At 47.0% G+C, this 20156-nt stretch overlaps 1 protein-coding gene across 2 annotated transcripts in view; it reads right to left on the bottom strand.

The window, feature by feature from the left end:
- The window catches only part of Slc13a2 (solute carrier family 13 member 2), a 28580-nt gene extending 9009 nt beyond the window's left edge, over positions 1-19571 (bottom strand). Inside the window, exons 1-2 of one of the 2 annotated variants that reach the window (XM_070027294.1) lie at positions 19213-19571; positions 1783-1911 (exon numbers count right to left, since the gene is read on the bottom strand). In XM_070027294.1, coding sequence (XP_069883395.1) covers positions 1783-1911; positions 19213-19314 — 231 coding nt within the window. In that variant the 5' untranslated portion in view covers positions 19315-19571. The remainder of the gene's footprint in view (positions 1-1782; positions 1912-19212) is intronic. The other variant, XM_070027293.1, reaches the window with a different exon arrangement.
- Positions 19572-20156: the final 585 nt, after the last annotated feature.

Raw genomic sequence — 20156 nt, 5'->3', positions numbered from 1 at the left:
GAAGTCTACCCTAGAGCTACTGAGTCAGAAACTCAAGGGTAAGACCTAGTAGCTACCTGTGTTTTTTTTTTTTTTTTTTTGTCGGCCGTGGGGCTTGAACTCGGCCTGGGCACTGTCCCTCAGCTCTTCAGCTCAAGGTGAGCGCTCTACCACTTGAGCTACAGCGCCACTTCCGGTTTTCTGGAGGTTTATTGGAGATAGGAGTCTCACGGTCTCTCCTGCCCGGGTTGGCTTTGAACCGAGATCCTCAGATCTCAGTCTTCTGAGTAGCTAGGATTACAGGCGTGAGCCACCAGCGCCCGGCGCTACCTGTGTTTTTACCCAGCCCTCAAGGTGACTCTGGTGCTGACTCATGGAACTAGAAGTACCTAGTCTTCCCTCCATATCTGTGGGGTCTGTGTCTGTGTGCCCATCCGTGGGATCTGCCTCCAAGGATACAATTAGGCATTAATGGAAAATACTGTGTGTGGGGGGGGGGGATGCATCTACAGTGAACATGTACAGACTCTCCCCATCTTTATCCTTACACAAAATGTAGCAATGATTTATGTTATATTAGGTATAAGTAATCTTAGAGATGATTTAAAGTGTAAGGAAATGTGCATAGGTTATATGAAAGCACTAGACCATTTTATATATGGGAGGGGAGCAGCCTGGAAGGGAGATATCTTTGGACACCAAAGAATGACTTCATAACTCTTATTATAATTTTTTAATTAAAAAATTGAACACTGGGTACTAGTGGCTCCTGCCTGCCATCCTAACTACTCAGGAAACTGAAACCTGAGGATTGAGGTTTGAAGCCAGCTCCACAAGGAGACTTTCTTTCTTTTTTTTTTTTTTTGTCAGTTGTGGGCTTGAACTCTGGGCCTGGACTCTGTCCCTGAGCTTTTCAGCTTAAGGCTAGCGCTTTACCACTAGAGCCACAGTGTCACTTCTGGTTTTTTGGTGGCTAATTGGAGATAAGAGTCTCATAGACTTTCTTTGTCTGGGCTGGCTTTGATCCACAATCCTCAGATCTCAGCCTTCTGAGTAGCTAGGATTATAGGCATGAGCCACTGGCACTGACTCCATGTACATATATATATATACACACACACACAGATACACACACACACACACACACACACACACACACACACACACACACACATATAATTTTTTTTCTTTTCTTGGTACTAGGGGTTGAAACCAGGACATTGTACTCATTAGGGAAGCACTTTGCCACTGAGCTACATCCCAGTCTGAGGAGACTTTCATATCTAATTACCCAGAAAACAAAACAAAACAAAAGAACTGGCAGTGGAACTGTGTTTTAAGTAATAGAACACTAGCCTTGATTGTAAATGCTAAGGGACAGTGCCTAGACCTTGAGTTCAAGCCCCAGTTGGTACACACACACACACACACACACACACACACACACACAAAGGGAAAGGCTGGCCTTGAACTCACAAACCTCCTGCCTCAGCACCCTGAGTCCAAGGTTATAGGTGTGAGCCGACATACCCCAGCTGTTTTATAAGCTGGCTTCTAAGGGCCTTCTCTGATGCCAGGCCTTCTCCCTCCATGGTAAGGTTAAACACTGCCACCTTGAATGAACTCTCACATGGTCACATCTCTAGAGTGCTTGTCCTGTTTTCCTGCTGGACCTCTTGAAGTAAGGACCCCTCTTCTATACACCCTGTCTATGATGAGGCTTCTGGGTCACCGGGGGCCCTCTGAAGACACCCAAACACCCCCTGGCGGGAGGTCCTGCTCCTGTGGATGGGTGGGACTCACCTCAGAAGCTTCCATGATTCCCATGAGCGGGAACAGGATGATGGGGAGCAGGGCCGTGACTGCGAGGGGCAGAGCCTCTGTGCACCAGAAGAGGGCCATGAGGATGATGGCGTAGGCGCAGTTGGCTTCCTATGGGTGGGAGAGAGAGAGAGAGAGGGAGGGCAGCAGTAGAGCTATTGAATGAAGCAGGCATGTTCCAGAGTCTTGTCCAGCCCCAAGAGAAAGCAGGGCATTTGTAACAGTCTATGTCATCCATCCCCAAGCCCAAGGTCCCATCTCAAAATGAAAAGATGAAACAAAGCAAGACACTCACTACCTTGGCTTTGACCTTGGATCCCAGTCATTAGAACCCAGTCACTCACTCAAGCCCCACCCAACTCTAGGGTATTACAGGGAGAGAGCCCTGGGTGAGGGTCCTGAGATAAGGGCTTCCAGAAGGAGAAGCAAGTGGGACCTGGACAGTGTGAACGCCTGTCTGCCACCTGGCTTTTGTCACAGATTATACAAATATAAATTATAGCTGGATGCCAGTGGCTCATGCCTGTCATCTTTGCTTCTTAGGAGGCTGAGATCTGTCTTTGAGACTCTCATCTCCAATTTACCACCCAAAATGAGCTGTGCCTCAAGCAATAGAGGGCTAGCCTTGAGTAGCAAAGCTCAAGGACAGCACCCAGGCCCTGGGTTCAAGTCCCAGGACTAGCACAGACACACAGATATGGACATACAGACACATATACAGACACACACAATAAATCATTAGTATAACTATTGAATATGTTTTCTTTCTAGGAGGTGAGTTCCAGAAGGACAGAGACCATTCTGTGGTATGTGGATCCTTAGAGTCCAGAACCTAGCAGGCGTCAGAGAAAATCCTGCTTGAATGAATGAATGCAATGGAAGAATCACCTTTCCTGGTAATTCTGGCCCCGTCACTGTGTGACACAATTTCTAGAAATGCCTTTTACATGCGTAGACTGAGCAATTTCCCCCATCTGTACTTAGTGCTGGGAATTGTGGGGTAACCCTGAGGTACATTCTTTGAGATACTAGAAGCCCCCTTTTACCTCATGAGACCCTGAAGTCCAGAGAAGTCTGAGCTTAAGTCTAGAATGGAAAGCTAGACAGCCCCAGAAGTCAGGGGTGTGCTACCTTGCCCAGGCTTCTGCTAGGGTTGGGGAATCATTAGCCAGAGGAGGCCTTTGAAGAGACACTGCTTACTGGATCACAGGAAGAGGCTGCAGGCAGGGATTAGCTGGGCCACGTGCTAGGGCCCCTCCCTCACACCTGTCCAATTGCCTGGTCCTTCCCTCTACCAGGTGTAGCTTGTAGGTTTCACCCCTTACCCCTTCACCTTTTAGTATCCTAAAGTTCAGCCCTTGGGAGAGGCAGAGGAAACTGCCATTCCTCAAGCAACTTTTAGGAGCCATTAAGGTGGGTGTGGTGGTCTTGCTTTATGAAAGTGCCCCCAAGAATATGTGGCTTGCTGGAGGTCAGAGAACTAGGGAGTGGCAAAGACTAGATGGGCACTCAGGGAGGGTGGCTGGATTGCATAACTGCAAGGACTTCCTGAGAGCCTGGCCTGCCCATAGATAGGAGGGCGTCCCTGGATTGTACAGTGCCCACACACACACACACACACACACACACACACACACACACACACACACACACACACACACACAGCCCCACAGAGCTCAGTTGGTTGGACAGAGAGCTTTCTTTGCCATTAAACTTCTGCTCCTTCTCAACCTGGACTTGAACTCATCCGCTCCAGGGTTCGGTCCCTCTTGACCCTTGTTCAGAAATCCAGCCCCTCTTCTCCCGGCTAGATTCTGCTGATGCTGGTGTTCCTTTGCCTACTTTCTCACCTGCAGAAACTGCATGTCCTGTTGCTTACCCACCCATTGGGCTAAGAGCATACCAGGCCCTCTGGACTCTGGCTTTCCCCACCTAGAACCCTCTGGCCAGACAGAGGAGGGGGGCTGTTTTAAACGATCACTGTGTTAATTCAAGAAGACTAAACTGAACCAAGTGACAGTGGCTCACACCTGTCATCCTAGCTATTCAGGAAGCTGAGATCTGAGGATCACGGTTTGAAAGTCCATGAAATGCTCATAAATAAATCACCAAAAAGCTGGAAGTGGAGTTGTGGTAGAGAGCTAGCCTTGAATGAAAAAAGCTCAGGGACAATGCCCAGGCCCTAAGTTCAAGCCCCAGGACTAGCACAGAAGAAGAAAGAAAGAGGAGGAAGAAGAGGAGGAAGGGAAGAGGAAGAAGAGGAGGAGAAGGAGGAGGAGGAGGAGGAGGAAGAACAGAAATGTCTTGAGACTACTCATTGCCAACCTCTGCTTTGCATTTCATCTATGCAAACAAATTAGGTTCCTATCTCAAAGTCACATAAATAGTAAGTGGAGACGCCAGGGACTTTGCCTTTTGGGTCCCAGCTTTTACCTTCCACCTTGAACTCAATCTCTCTCATTGAGGGTGCCCTCAAGCCACAGGCTCCCAGTGACAGCGGTAGATGGGGAGGAAGAGCTCAGGGTCTGAATTTACCAGGGCCTGTCACTTCCTGTTGCTTGGATCTGTCAAGACACTACACTTTTTTTTTTTTTTTTAATGCTGGTACTGGGGCTTGAACTCAGAGCCTAGGCACTGTCCCTGAGCTATTTTACTCAAGGTTAGCACTCTACCACTTGAGCCACAGCTCAAGCTTGGAGATAAGAGAATCACAGATGTTCATGCCTGGACTAGCTTCAAACTGCATTCCTCAGATCTCAGCCTTTTGAGTAGCGAGGATTACAGAAGTGAGCCACTGACACCTGGCTTTTTTTCCTTCCTTTTCCTTTTCCTTCCTTCTTTCCTCTCTCCCTCCCTCTCCCTCTCTCTCTCTCTCTTTCTTTCTTTCTTTCTTTCTTTCTTTCTTTCTTTCTTTCTTTCTTTCTTTCTTTCTTTCTTTCTTTCTTTCTTTCCTTCTTTCTCTCTCTCTCTTTCTTTCTTTCTTGTTATTGCTTTTTAAAAAATAATTTAATTTATTTTTTTAATGTGGTACCAAGGAGTTGAACCCAGAGCCTCATTCAGGCTAGGCAAGCACTGTACCACTAAGCCACTTTCCCAACCCCCTTTTCCTTTCTTTCAAACACAGTTTTGCTATGTTGTCCCTACTGATCTTGAACTCCAAGGCTCAAGCCTCAGCTTCCTGAGAAGCCAGAACTACAGACACCTTACTATCATACCAAGCTAAGACACCTCATTGTTGAGATCCCCCCGCCATCTCCATCCAATGTCCATGCCCCTCTGAGCTCCCAGTGTGTTTTACCTGTAGCTCCACACTTCTTACCCATTTTACAACGATGGCTTCTTCTCATCCTTCTCCCCCTTTACAGCTATGCCCAGTCCTTTTCCATATATGTCTCTGGATCAAATTCCAAACCTGTCTCAAAGTTCACAGCTTCCTCCAATCCTGGGGGCTTCCATCCTCCTCCTGGCAGTCTGTCAGGCTGTAGCATAACTTGCTGACTTGTTTTTCAATCACAACTTCTTTTCATTGCCTTTTCCTTTTTTTTTTAAGACATAAGTTTTGCTGTGTAGCCCAGGTTGACCTTAAACTCACGAATCCTCCTTGAGTACCAGGATTACAAGCACGCAGCACCACACTCGGCTGGATTATGAGTTTTGTTGTTTGTTTCTTTTGTTTTTACAGTGGGGATGGCGGGGATCAGTATTGGGAAATTCTGAGGATACATGAATTTGGTTGAGAAAACACCTTCATCTATTCACTAACTAAAGTTACTAATGTAGACTAGCAAATCATAGTACAGACTGTCTCTGTCTTGTAAGTGATTCAGGTTATGATTTTTCAACATTAATTACAGTGTTGTGAAGTTGAAAAGCATTCAGTAGAAACTCATATACATATAGTAGAAACCATCTACTATGCTTACTGCCCACTGACCATTTTGGTCTTCATTTCCATTATTGTATTCAATAAATTTTATGAGATATTTGATGCCTTATTGTGAAATAGGCTTTGCATTTGACAGTCTTCCACCAGTGGTTTTGTTTTGAACATGTTTAAGGAAGAGGAAGCAAAGCTATGATGTCTGGAAGGTTACGTGCACGAAATAAATACATTTTTAATTTAGGATGTGATGCATTATTGGGACATAACCTCATCCTAAATTGAAGCAGATATATCTATATTGTTACCAGTATTGTAAATGACTTATTACAAATTTATTTCCTTCCTTTCTCTCTCTCTTTCTCTCTCTTTTTCTCTCTCTCTTTCTCTCTTTCATCCTTTCTTCCTTTCTTTCTTTTTGACAATCCTGGGGGTTGAACTCAAGGCCCGGGTACAGTTTCTAAGCTTCTTCTGGCTTTTTCTGAGTAGTTTGTTGTAGGTAAGCGTCTCACAGACTTTCCTGCCCAGCCTGGCTTTGAACCATGATCCTCAGATCTCAGCCTTCTGAATAGCTAGGATTACAGGTGTGAGCCACCAGCGCCTGGCTTTGTTACAGATTTCTTTTAAGCCAGGTCTTGCTATTGTTATCCAAGCTGGCCTCAGGTTCCTAAATGCAAAGAGATCCTCTCACCTTAGCATCTCAAGTAGCTGAGACTATGTACTGACATTACCACACCTACTCCTATTCTGAACATTTGATTATGGTTATCAGATATTGGATACTTGCCAAGATCAGTTATTGCTGTTTTTTTCAGAGTACAGTTCAGCATAACTGTTTACACTTATCAATTGTTTTGAAGTAGTTGTTATAGCACTGTTTGTTTTGTGTGTGTGTGTGTGTGTGTGTGTGTGTGTGTGTGTGTGTGTGTGTGTGTGTGTGTGTGTGTGTGTGCTAGGTAAGTACTCTACTACTTAAACTACACCCAATCCTTTTTGCTTTACTTATTTTTTTTCAGATAGGGTCTTGTGCTTTTGTTCAGGCTGGCCTTGGACCTCGATCCTTTTACCTTTGCCTGCTACAGAACTGGGATTACAGGTATACACCACCACACCCAGCCCCAACTGCTTAATCTTTCTAGCACAGTGATGTGGAAGCATATCTATTTCTGAATTGCTAGGCAGCTGCTCTTCCATGGAGCCACATCCCTAGCCCTTCTGAATTGTAATGTCTGGGGCTTTTTCCCCCTCCATATTGTGATGTTTGTATTTCAAAACAATTGGCTTCCTCTGAAATTCTGCATGCTGTTTTGTGTATGTCAAAACAACATTTGAGAAGGACATTTGCTGAAGCTGAGAGGGTATGGGTTTAAAGTTGAGGAGCCTCAGTCAGGTGGCAGCCTCTTGGGCACAGCTTTGGGGATCTTCTCTCTTCCATCCCCCAGTATGTCTGATGACAAAGTCAGGATTCCTGGCTCTACAAATGATGATTTAAGGATCAGTTTTGACCTCCCAGGCCACCCTGGTGTTCCTCAGCTGCGTGGAACGTGGGTTGGTCAAGCTCAGCCAGCAGACTCTGGCACAAGACTCAGCTGGCTTGCGTGCTGGCCGCTAGCAGCTGCCCAGACCACTACACTGGCCATACACAAGGCTGGGGCACCATTCGCTCATTGGAGTTATGCAAAGCAGAACCTGTACCAGCATGTGTAGTGGCCACTCTCAACTCAGAGTTTTCTCCTAGCTGCTATGGGTCTTCTGTCTGTCACTACTTCCTCCTGCCCCTGGCCAGCTCTGGCTGCCTCATACTGCTCCCAGCTCCCTTATCCATTTGTTTGTTGTTATGCTGTTGTCTTCCAGTTCTGGCTCTGGGGAGTGAACCTAGGAACTTGTGCATGTAGTGAACATACTGTGTGTGTCACTGAGACTACCCCCCGCCACTCCCCGCCCCTGGGCCGTGCAACCCATTTCTTAATGCTCTGAGCAAGTACACTTGCTGGTTCTCTTCAGGTTTCCTAAATATGCCATCCTCCCTCCAGCCACAGGGCCTTTGCACATAATTCTTTCTCTCTGGCTTCTTTTTCCTGCCTGCAGAGCCTACTTGCTGTCTATGGATTGTTGAGAACTCAGCTCAAACATTCCTTTTTCAGTGGGGTCAGCTCCCCATTTCTCACACTCTGAGTTCCCGTACCTCTTCCACAAAGCACTCAGTAAAGTCTGTATTTTGCAATCGTTTGATGGACTAAATGATGAGTATCAATCTTTGTTGTAGTCTCTAGGAAGCAAAGGTCAAACGTGTTTTTGCTTTTCCCAGCAGGGAGCTTGGTTGCTGCTGCGGCTGCTGCTTATTTAGTGAGATTTGGAGTTTGAACTCAGGGACTTGCATTGCTCAGCTTGCTTTTGTGACTGGTGCTCTACCACTTGAACCATGCCTCCAGCCTAGTTTTTGGCTATTTTGGACATGGACTCTCATGAGCTTTTTAGCCTAGGTTGGCTTTGAACTGCAATTCTCTGGATCTGACTTCTGAGTAGCCAGGATGCCTAGCAAGCCTGGCATTTTACTATACACCCAACACCCTGAATAAATGAGTGAAGGAATGTAGGCCCTGGGGAGACATACATGGAGGAGGCCCAGCTCTGCCCTGGGGGAGGGAGAGGGGGGAGGGCAGGGGGGGTGTCTCAGTGTCTGTGTGAGCTGATATGTGGGGCCTGGGTGTGTAGGCTGCCCTTCATTTTCAGAAATCAACTCTCAGAGGACTTCCAAACCTTAAGGCTGACAAGTTGTATCTTTCACAATGGGAAAATGTAATCAAGAGCCAGAAAACTCGGGTGCCAATCAGTGCTGAAGGGTTACACCTGTAACGCTAGTGGCTTAGGAGCTGAGATTTGTGGGTTGTGGTTTGAAGCAGCCTTGGCAAAAACAAACAAACAAAAAGCCAACCCAGAAATGAAACTGCAGCTCAAGTGATAAGAGCACCTGTCTTGGGCAAAAAAAAAAAAACATGCTAAGAAATAGTACCTAGGCCTTGAGTTCAATCCCTAGGACCAGTACACACCAAAAAAAAGGAAGGAAGGAAGGAAAGAAAAAAGGAAGAAAGAAAGAGAGAAAGAAAGAAAGAAAGAAGGAAGGAAAGAAAGAAGGAAGGAAAGAAGGAAGGAAGGAAAGAAAGAAGGAAGGAAAGAAGGAAGGAAGGAAGGAAAGAAAGAAGGAAGAAAACTTGAGTGTCAGGGCTGAGAGATCTGAATGTGCTAGAATGGCTGCGAGCGTCATCTGTGAGCAGGCGGCAGGCAGCACTGGCAGAGCGGTGCACTCCAGGATTTCAGAAGACAGAAATTCCAGAGGCAAAATGGAAATGAAGGTGCCAGAGGATCAGCACAGACTCTGGACCCTGAATAATTGGCAGGTCAAGGCCTGTAGGCGTCAGGGCCTTCAGTCAGCACGGGTACAGTACAGCTTGTGGCTGGCAGGCAACAGCAAACATGCCCACAGTCTCAGAGGTGGCGCAGCTCATTCCTCCTGGTGTTTGAAGGTTAATCCAGGGTGGGGACACAGAATGGCCTAGAGCAGGCCACTGCCCCCACCCCATTGTCCCTGTAATGGAGGGATGCAACTGGCAGTGTGTTCCCAGGGCTCAGAAACAAAGTGGGATTCTAGGTGTCAGACTGCCAAGCACATACTGCAAAGGCAAGATCAGAAGAGTAGAAGCCCAAAAGAGGAGAAGGGAACTTCCCTTAAGCTCCCTTCCATCAGTGAGGAGGTTCTGAGTGGGGGCTGAGGGGTGAGTAGGAGTTCAGTTGGCAAGCAAAAAGGGGTTGAGATGAGAGATTAGGTAAAGAGGAAACACAATGAGGCAGAAAAGATCCAAGATGTCTTTCTGGAGCATTGTGCACTTGGAAAGAATCTTGTCTACCTCTCAGAAGGATCGAGAAATTTATCCAGAAGACAGAAGGGAGAATGGGAGGCCTTTGAAGGGCTGACAGGGGATGGCGTGGTTATGGTGATAAGTTATTAAATGATTACACTGGGCTGAAGGTGAAGCTTCATGGTAGAGTGTATACCTGGCATGTGAGAGGTCCTGGGATCTATCCTTAGCAACAACCAACCAACCAACAAACACTACCCACGGATGTTACCATGTGTGCAGCCATGTACCGGTGGCTCATGTCTGTAACCCTAGCTACTCAGGAGGCCAAGATCTGAGGATTATGGTCCAATGCCAGACCAGTCAGGAAAATCTGAGACACTTACTTTCAATCAACTGCCAAAAAAAAAGTCAGAAGTGGAGGTGTGGCTCAAATGGTAGAGTGCCAGCCTTGAGTGGAAAAGGTAAGAAAGAATGAGGCGTTGACTTCAAGCTCCAGTACAGGTGCATGCACACACACATCAGACACATACACACAGAAACACAAGAAAGATGTGTAAGGGCTAGGAAAAATTTCCGATTTCAGAGTTTCTACCCTGTTTTTGGTAATGATCCTGTTGACAGCCTGATAACTCCCTACACCTCAATACAAAAAAAAAAAAAGGCAAGCAAAAGTTTGAGGCCCTGAGTTCAAGCCATTAACCAGCACACACACAAAAAAGAAAAGAGGTAAAGAAAGTAAAAAAAGAAAAATACTGGGGAGATGATACACTTTCCAGGAATAATATTTAGATGTCCAAAACATAATGCCTTTGTGGACTGAAGACACATGAATACACAAAGGGGACAATGGCCCAGTTCAGCAACCAGCTCAGGAGCCAAAGACAAAAGTTCTGCACTGTCCCCATAAACAGGATTTGTTCAGACCATCACTTCCCTCGAGTTGCTCCCCGCTCTCTTCTTCCACCTCCAATGTGAGACTGACCACAAAGTGCCAAATGTGGGCCAAGTGCCGGTGGCTCATGCCTATAATCCTAGCTACTCAGGAGGCTGAGATCTGATGATCACGGTTAAAACCAGCCAGGGCAGAAAAGTCCCTGTGAGGGTCTGGGAAGGTGGCTCAGCAGTAGAGTGCTTGCCTTGCATACATGAGGCCCTGGGTTCGATTCCTCAGCACCACATAAGCAAAAAGAAAAAAGCCGGAAGTGGCACTGTGGCTCAAGTGGTAGAGCGCTAGCCTTGAGCTGAAGAGCTGAGGGACAGCGCCCAGGCTCAGAGTTCAGGCCCCACGACCGGACCCCCCCCCCCAAAAAAAAAAGAAAGAAAGAAAAGTCCCCGTGAGACTCTACCTCCAATTAACCATTCAAAAACTGGAAGTGGTGCTGTGGTTCGAGTGGTAGAGTGCTAGCCTTGAGCACAAAGAGGCACAGGGACAGCACCCAGGCCCTGGCTCCACAACTGACCCCCTAAAAAAAGAAAGAAAAAAGAAAAAGAAAAAAGCCAAATATGCTCCCACAGCCAGTCAGACATTGGCTATTTCTACTTGGCCCACCTACTCCAAGCCTAGGGCCTCCAATGGGGCACTCCTGAAGCCATCCATTTGTCCACTCAAAAGCCTCCTCAGCTCCTGTCTGCCTCTGAGACTCTGCTAATTACAGGCGATGGCAGCCAACTCTTCCTGTGGTTTTCTGACTCTCACTTGAGTGATCTCCATTTATTTCCACTTCTTATGGTAAATAACTATGTTATATCAGATTAATGCCATACCACTTGAGCAACCTAGTCTACTCTGGGCCTTTTTTCTGGCTAATTGAAGGTAGGAGTCTCAGTTTCGGGCCTGACTGTCATTGAATGGCGAGCCTCAGATCTCAGCTTCCTGAATAGGGAGGATTACAGGAGTGAGCCACTGGCACCTTGCCATGTCCCTATGTTATTTTTAGACTAGGTCTGACTCTGTACCCAGGGTGGCCTTGAACTCCCGGGTTTAGTAATTCTTGCACCTTAGTTTCCAGAGTAGCTGGGCTGAGAACATGGATCTCTGAGTGTCAGAGAAAACAAAAGTGGGGGAAAGAGTCCTGACATCACATTTTGGGCCAGAGCCAGGCCTGCTGTGCCCACTAAAGAGCAATGGCAAAGCAAGCTGTGAACGTACGCATTCTCATGCTCCCCTGCCAAGGCCATCCTGCCAGCTGCCCTGGGCCTTACTGCTGGATTGTACCCAGGAAACTGCTGCTGAAGATTCTACCTTACTTTCTCATTCCTTCCAGTCTCTAGGAGAAGCTGATAAGCAGATATGATTTATAATCCAGGAACAAAGTCCAAGTTAAGGGTAACTACCTCTCTCTATTCCAGGGATCCTCTTGGCCTTGAAGGCTGGTTCCGCTGAATCCCACTCCAGCTGACTCAGAGGTTAGGAAACCCATGTCCACCCCACCCCCACCCCCAAGGGCCACTCATGGATCACCGCTCATTTTTGGGTAGTGAGTAGATCCTAACTCCACAGGAGGTAGAGCACCTGAACCCCTCCCAGTGAGAACCACATAGTTACAGAGAAGTGAGGCCTTCAGAGAGCCCAAGGCCATCCTGTGCTCTTCAGGGACCTGGAATTCAAAGCTGAGGGTGAAGTAAGCCTGCCTACACAACCTAAGAGTTGGGCACACTGTATCTGTTGGACTCACTTCATCTCCAGCTGTCAGCTCCCAGAGATCAGAGGGCTTGGAGAGGCTGGCATGTCACCCACTGAGCATGCTCCCGGGGATTTGAAATGATACTTATCTGGCTCCAACATCAATATTTTATTCGCTGGACTCTGCTTTCTCAACTGAGAAGCCGGAAATCTCAAAAGATAGAGGGTCCAAACTCCTTGTACAGTCTTCAGTGAATCACCTGAGCTCTTTCTCTGCCTCTGGGCTTCAGGAATCGCTTGCTAGAGATACCTGGCACATGAGGACCATGTGTACCATTTTAGCTGTGCAGGTGAATTAGATTAAGAAACCCTGCTACCTTCTTTTTTTTTTTTTTTTTTTTTGGGTCCGGTCGTGGGGCCTGAACTCTGGGCCTGGGCACTGTCCCTCAGCTCTTCAGCTCAAAGCTAGCGCTCTACCACTTGAGCCACAGCGCCACTTCCGGCTTTTTTCTTTTTGCTTATGTGGTGCTGAGGAATCGAACCCAGGGCCTCAGGCATGCAAGGCACGCGCTCTGCCACTGAGCCATCTTCCCAGCCCCATCCCTGCTACCTTCTGTCTTTCTAGAAACACCGTAGGAGTCCTAGCTACTGAGGAGGAGGCTGAGATCTGAGGATGGAAATTCAAAGGCAGCACAGGCAATAGAAAGTATGTGAGGCTTATATTCTCCAACTAACCAGCAAAGAGCCGGAAACGGCGGTGTAGGTGCCAGCCTAGAGAGAAAAAGCCAAGCATGAACATAAGGCCCTGAGTTCAAGCCCAAGTACTGGCACAAAATTAAAATAAATAAATACCGTAATGATTTTAACCAAACTCTATGTTGGTCAGCATTGTCCACAGGGACACTATTTTTTTTTAAATGCTCTGACATTGACCAACTTCTCGCCTCATTTTTGAACTTGATGTTAAGTAATCTTGTCCTCATTTAGGCCCTTGAAGCAACCCTGGCTTTGTTTATCCTTCACATTGCCAAGCTCACCCCTGCTCTTGGCCCTTTGCACCTGCTGCATGTTCTGCCTGGACAGCTTTTCATCCAGAGCTGGGCCTGACCGGCTCTTTCCTGTCCGTCAAGTCCGGGGGTGACTGTCCTCTCCTTGGAGGCCTGTCCTGCTGCATTACACCCATGGCTGAACAGCGTATCCTTTTTTGTGTGTCTCCCCGTCTCTTCCTGCAGAAATACCAGCTTTCCAAATCTTCCCTTTAACATGACTAACTGGCACCTGCCATACTATACTAAGTGCCAGTCTACCAGAAAGTGAAGGAATGACGGGCTGTAATGTTGCTGGCCTGAAAATGGTGCCTGTGGTTTCAGGATTGGGAAAGCAAGGAGAAAGAAAGATTCAGGCCTTATGACCCGCTATTGGCGGGGATGCTCAGAGGGAGGCAGCATGCAAGAGGCCAGTTGGTGTTGCTACCTTGTGCCTTGCTATTTCCAGCCCGGCACTTTTCCTTCAGGATTGCTGTCTGCTTATGTCTCCGACTGTTCAGTCTCCTTGATATTCAAGACTACCTGATTGAGATCTTCCCTTTGATGTCATTGGGAGAAAAAATGGTCCCTCCTCTGAGTACTGTAACTTTTTTTGTTATATCTGTGTGGCCTAGATACTTGGCTCCTCCTCAGGAGGAGTATTCAGGATCAGTATTCATCCCAAAGGCCGTGACCCAGTGTACACACTCCATGGATATCCAGGATGGAAGGAGGGATGGTGGAAGATAGCTGGACTGGAATGAAAGAGGGGGACTTAAGAGAGGGCTGGCCAACTTCTCTGGCTAGCCTCAAGCAGAGAAACACCAAGACCAGGCTCCAGTCTAGACATTTTTTTTTTCCTAGATGGAACTGTAAGCAAATTACTTCATTACTCGGAGCCTCAGTTTATATGCCTGTGAAATGGAGACAGAAGTAGTAATTACATTGGAACACAGAGGCTTTTGTGAAAAATAAGTGAGCTAATGCTTTGAAGTGCTTGGCCTAACTCCAGACACATAAATATATTCAATAAATGTCAACCATTATTATGGACTCAGGTCTCAGCCTTGTCTGAGACATTTTTCCTTCCAATGTTGGGGTCAGGGCCGTGGCACTAAGTTGGGAATTGATTCCACAGCAGAGAGACATGGAATTTCAGGGTGGGGTCTGCTTAGCCTGAATTTCTTCCTTCTTTTTTTTTTTTCTTTCTTCCTTTTTTCCCTACCAGTCCTGGGGTTCATACTTTGGGCATAGGTGCTATCCCTGAGCTTCTTTTATTCAAGGCTAATATCCTACCACTTAAGCCACAACTCTACTTCTGGTTTTTTTTTCTGTGCTGAATTTGATAAGAATCTTAATTTAATAAGAGTCTCATGGACTTTTCTGCCTGGGCTGGTTTTGAACTACAATCCTTAGATCTCCGCTTCCTGAGTAACTAGGATTACAGCTGTAAGCCACCAGTGCCCGGCGCTTCATTCCTTTTTATATTTATTCAATAAAACATTTTCTGAGTGTCTACCCCAAGCCAGGGCCTGGGAGTCTGCACAGAACAAGATAAATCCCATTCCCTCAAGGAGTCTGAGAATAAGTAAATAGTACTTATAAATATATTTATCTATAAATAAATAATTAAATATTATGCTTTCAGATAGTGACTGCTCTACAAATAAAATAACAGGAGTATGTAAGAAAGTAACTGCAGTAGTCCGAAAAGTCTTTCTGAGGTGGATTAAGCTGAAAGCAGAGGAAGAACAAGAAGGCATGTAAAAGAGCAGTCCAGCAGGCCTGAGCAGCTGCAGTAGCAGCAAGAAGGCTGGAAAGGATGCAGAAGAGTGTGGCCAGAGATAGGCTGTAGAGGGTGGGGCTCCGTGGGTCAGTAAAGGCAAGGTCTCTTTAATTCCAATTTCAATAGGAAGGTAGTGTGTGGGAAGGTAGTGTGGGGTTAATAAACAGAGGAGTGACACAATCTTGGGATTTTTGTTTCTTTGTCAACTCAAGGCCTGAGTGCTGTCCCTGAGTTCTTTTTGCTCAAGGCTAGTGCCCTGCCACTTTGAGCCACAGCTCCACTTCCAGTTTTCTGGTGGCTTATTGGAAATAAGAGTCTCATGCACTTTCCTGCCTAGGCTGGCTTTGAACCACAAACCTCAAATCTCTGCTTCCTGAGAAGCTAGAACTACAGGTATGAGCCACCAATACCTGGCATGCTCTTAAATTTTGGCACAATTATTCTGCCTGTTGGATGGAGAAGGGTCTGGAAAGAGGAGGGACAGGTGACAAATGGCAGGGTAGACAGTCTCCAGATGGGGAGTGGTTCCATTCAGCTGTCTTTGACTTATGATTGTTTGACTTAAGATTTCTTCCCTCCCTTTGTTTTTCTTTCTTTCTTTCTTTTCTTCCTTTCCTCTCTCTTCTTCCCTCCCTTCCTCTCTCTTTCTCTTTGTTTCTTGTGTGCTGGTCCCTAGGCTTGAACTCAGGGCCTGGGCACTGTCCCTTAGCGTCTTCACTCAACGTTGGTGCTCTGCCACTTGAGCCATACCTCCACTTTTGGCTTTTTGCTGGTTAGTTGGAGATAAGAATCTCATAGACTTTCCTGACTGGGCTGGCTTTGAACAGTGATCTTCAGATCTCAGGCTCCTCAGTAGCTAGGATTATACGCATGAGCCTGTAATCAGTATCCAGTATCCAGTCTTTTTTTTTTTTTAATTTTTTATTTTTTTGGGTCCGGTCGTGGGGGCCTGAACTCTGGGCCTGGGCGCTGTCCCTCAGCTCTTCAGCTCAAGGCTAGCGCTCTACCACTTGAGCCACAGCGCCACTTCCGGCTTTTTTCTTTTTGCTTATGTGGTGCTGAGGAATCGAACCCAGGGCCTCATGCATGCAAGGTAAGCATCTATCACTGAGCCACCTTCCCAGCCCCCCTGTATCCAGTCTTAAATGCATTTTTTACTTACAATGTAGTTTTGGCTTAGGGTAAATGGATTGGGTTGTAACCCCACTGTGAGTCGGGTGCATTCATAGTGTTGGGGATAGTGGGCGCACAGGACCTGCTGGTACATGTGGAAATGAAGGTAAGTGAGCCACCCTGAATGACCTGAGGTTTTGGCTAGCGCCACAAATAGCAGGTTAAAGCATTTCTCAGCCAGGCCGTGGGAAGAGTCTGCTAGAGATGGCAATCAGGGCTTTGATTTGAATGGTAGAAGTGTAGGCTGTTTACAAAGAAAATATTCAAATGGAGGCGGTGTCTGGGTTAGTTGGTTAATAGAAGTGCAGAGGTTAGCATTGATGTTACAGTCTGGGGATCCGGGGGCACAGACTCTCATTTTAAAAATGCAACTGCACAAGCTCACCTGAAATGGAAGGGAGGGGGGTGGAGAACGACCCCCTGGGATATATACAACTTCCAGAGGCAGCTGGAAGAAGATCTAGAAGAAGTAGAAGGACAACTAGAAGGTGTCACCAAAGTTAATAGACGACAGCTTGTGGCAGACACGCTGCTGAAAGACTGAGAAGGTGAGAATGTCTGGGAGGCGTTGATGGGAATTTGAATTTGAACACAGAGCTGACCAAGAAAGCAAAGCAACATCTGGCAAGAACAAGAGAGTATCTAGAAAGAACGTGGGATGAAAGGAGGGGGTCTTGTTAGTTTAAGATGAGTAGTTGTGTGTGTGTGTGTGTGTGTGTGTGTGTGTGTGTGTGTGTGTGTGTGTGTGTGTGCTGGTGCTGGGGCTTGAACTCAGGGCCTTGCACTCTTGTTTTGCTTTTTTCTCCACTTCCAGCGTTTTCTGTGGTTAATTGAGGATAAGAGTCTCACAGTCTTTTCTTCCCCAAGGTGGCTTTAAACCACGATCCTCAGATCTCAGTCTCTTGAGTAGCGAGGACTACAGGCGTGAGCCACCAGCACCCAGTTTTAAGATGAGAGATATTAAGATGTGATGTGTTGTATGATGACAGGACAGTGAAGCAGGGCGGGAAAAATTGCTCACACAGGAGAGAGAGCATTATGCCAACAGTAACAGGGTGTGTAGCCAGGGGCCCTACGAGGGGAGGGCGGGGAGCTGGTCTCTCAGGACAGGCCATGGAGCCAGGTCAGGGCAGGTGGTGTGTGGGGGTCAGAGGCAGGCAGTAAGACCAGATACAGCAGGGTGAAGCTTGGAGCTCCTAACACCTTGTACTTCCACCAGAGCCATAGCTTCTCACTCGGATGTGCATTTGCCACCAGCCTGTCAAAAAAGCTACTCAGGAGGCTGAGATCTGAGGATCATGGTTCAAAGTCAGCCCAGGAAGGGAAGTCTGTGACATTTTTATCTCCAATTAACCACCAGATAAACAGAAGTGGAGCTGTGGCTCAAAGTGGTAGAGCAATGCAGTAGCCTTGAGTGAAAAAGTTCAGGGATAGCATCCAGGCTGAGTTCAAGCCCCATGATAGACCATACCCAAAAATCTGTCAGATAGCGTCCCTTTACAGAGGTGTCACAGCTTTTGCCAGGTCATTTTAAAGATCAGCCAGGCCGGGGAGAGAGCAAGGGAAGGGATGACATTGTGTAAAAAGAAATGTACTCATTACCTGACTTATATAACTGTCACCCCTCTGTGCATCACCTTTATAATAACAATTAAAAATTTAAAAAAAGATCAGCCAGGCCTCTTTATCAGTCATCAGTTGTCAGAGGACCAGCTACTATGTTACTATGACTGCAGACTTCCAACCTCTGGGAACACCATGAACAAAAATGCTTTCCTTTATTTTCCTATCTGTAACAAAAAAGAATGAATGAAAGAGAGAGAAAAAAGAAAAAAAGAAAGAAAGAAAGAAAGCAAAAGAAAGAAAGGAAGGAAGGAAGGAAGAAAGAAAGAAAGAAAGAAAAAGAAGAAAGAAAGAAAGAAAGAAAGAAAGAAAGAAAGAAAGAAAGAAAGAAAGAAAGGAAGGAAGGAAGGAAGGAAGGAAGGAAGAGAAAGAAAAAGAAAGAAGAAAGCAAACAAGCAAGCAAAGGCTCAATGGGCAGTTCTGGAGGAGGTGGACAAAATCACAACTTTGTTTCAACTTTGGGGGGTCAAACCATATTCCCAAGCTCTGCCACTTTGCAGTAGGTTTTGCCAGAGTAGCTATACTGTGAAAAGCGCTATAATCTAAGAATCTCTTCCTGGATCACCCTCCCCAAAGCCTCAGGTTAATTTTACCTTCCCAATTTTATATTCTTTTTGTTACAAAGGAACCTGAAAGAGGAGAAGAGTCAGGCTCCCTGAAACCAAGCTCTGACTGAGTAATAACTTACCCTCACTTTCTCTCTCTGCAAATGTGACAGTTCTATCCCCACTAGATGGGGGACAGAGTTCCTAGATACATACAAAGGATCAGGTGGTGAAGGAGCATATGAATGACATCTAAGGTATAATTTCTCAGCGATGTGACAGAGGAGATAGAGACCTTGTGCCCTGGTTTTTTGTTGGCAGGGGGTCCCATCTTTCAATTCCCGTGGTGCCCCCTCTTCCAGACCCTCCGACCCCAGCAAGACAGGCCCCTGCGATCACAGGTGACCATCTCTTTCTGCTTACATTCGTGAAAGCACAAATTGCCTGAGGCCAGTTTCTGCTACCTTCCTTCCTCCCCTTCCTGTTCAAACCTGGCCACCAACCTCCTTCTCCCTCCCTGTCCCTGCTGGCACTGAGTCTTGTCCAGGCTTCCATGTCTATGGCTAGACATGGTAGAAAGATTAATGCCATCTACCCCTCCTGCATATCCTTTGTAGAGCTGACTTTTCGTTGGAAGCAGCAAATGTCCAATGCATCTGAGCAATTCTCACAGGACATCCACTGCTGGGTACCAGGTAGACCCTGGCACCCAGGTACCAGGACTGGCGCCTCAGCCCTTGGCTGTCCTAATGACTAGACTATTGTAGCCTCCCTTTCAAGGTTGAGGAAGTGAGGAGGGGCTGTGGGGGGGGCGGGGGGGGGGCGATAGACCCTGGCCTAGGCAGCCCCTTCCCTTCACCCCAGCAGTTACCTGTGCCTGGTACAACCAGTGCTTACCTTGGTAGGGACCAGGAGTGGCAGAGGCAGCAGGAAAATGGGCAGCAAGAAGACAATCAGATAGGAACGATAGGCCCACAGGCCCTGCCAGCAAGTGGCCATGGTGCGGCCTGACCTGGGCTGCCAGAGTCTCCGCCTCTGGAAACCACAGAACTGAAGGACCGTAGGCAGCCCAACAGCAGGTGGCCCCGGGCAGGCTTATATAAAGCTGCCTGAGTGTTAACCATTGACCCACCCTGGCAATCAGAGTGTTTCTTGAAGTTGGGAGGTGGGAGTAAGGGGGAGGGACCTGCTGCAGGAGTAAAGATCAGGAAGACTTTGCAAAGAAAGGGAGGGGTGAGACAGAAGGAATGAAAGAGAATAAAGTCTAGACTTAACTGCTGGTGTGCAGAGGCTCCCTGGCTCCCAGCCGAAAAGAAAGGACGATCTGAGGCTGGAAACCACCCAGCCTGGCTGGACCGAGCAAGAGCCCCAGTGCTTCTCCCAACCTTGCCGATCTCTCTCCTTTTATTCTCCCAATGCCAGGTTCTCAGCTGAGCAATTGACATGAGATGATCGTGCCAAGTGGTGGTCAAGCAGAGGGTATGCCTGCCCTGCCTTCGAGAGGTATCCTGTCCCCCTCCTCCTAGGGGTTTGCAGTCGAAAAGCCAGGCAGCAAGGCCCAAAGCTAGCACCCTACTTCCTTCTAGGTTGCAAGGAAACAATCAAAGTTTCCTGCCTTGACAACTTTATATTTACCATGTGATGCTAATTCACTGACTTCCTCATACTACAGTAATCCCTTCCTCTTCTGAGGCTCCAATTAGACCACTTATGTATATTGAGCATTGAGTGTAGTGAGAGTACAATAAAGATTAATGATCTCCACGCCTCCCATCTCCTCTATTGCCATGGGAGACTAGCAAGGATTGTCTCATAGTTTGTTAACATATATAATCTCTCCA

This window comes from Dipodomys merriami, unplaced genomic scaffold (genome assembly GCF_024711535.1).
Source record: "Dipodomys merriami isolate MVZ:Mamm:240054 unplaced genomic scaffold, mDipMer1.0.p SCAF_19, whole genome shotgun sequence".
NCBI classification, from domain to species: Eukaryota; Metazoa; Chordata; class Mammalia; order Rodentia; family Heteromyidae; genus Dipodomys; species Dipodomys merriami.
Note: the sequence above shows the minus strand (reverse complement) of the source record. Positions and strands in the feature narration are given on the sequence as shown.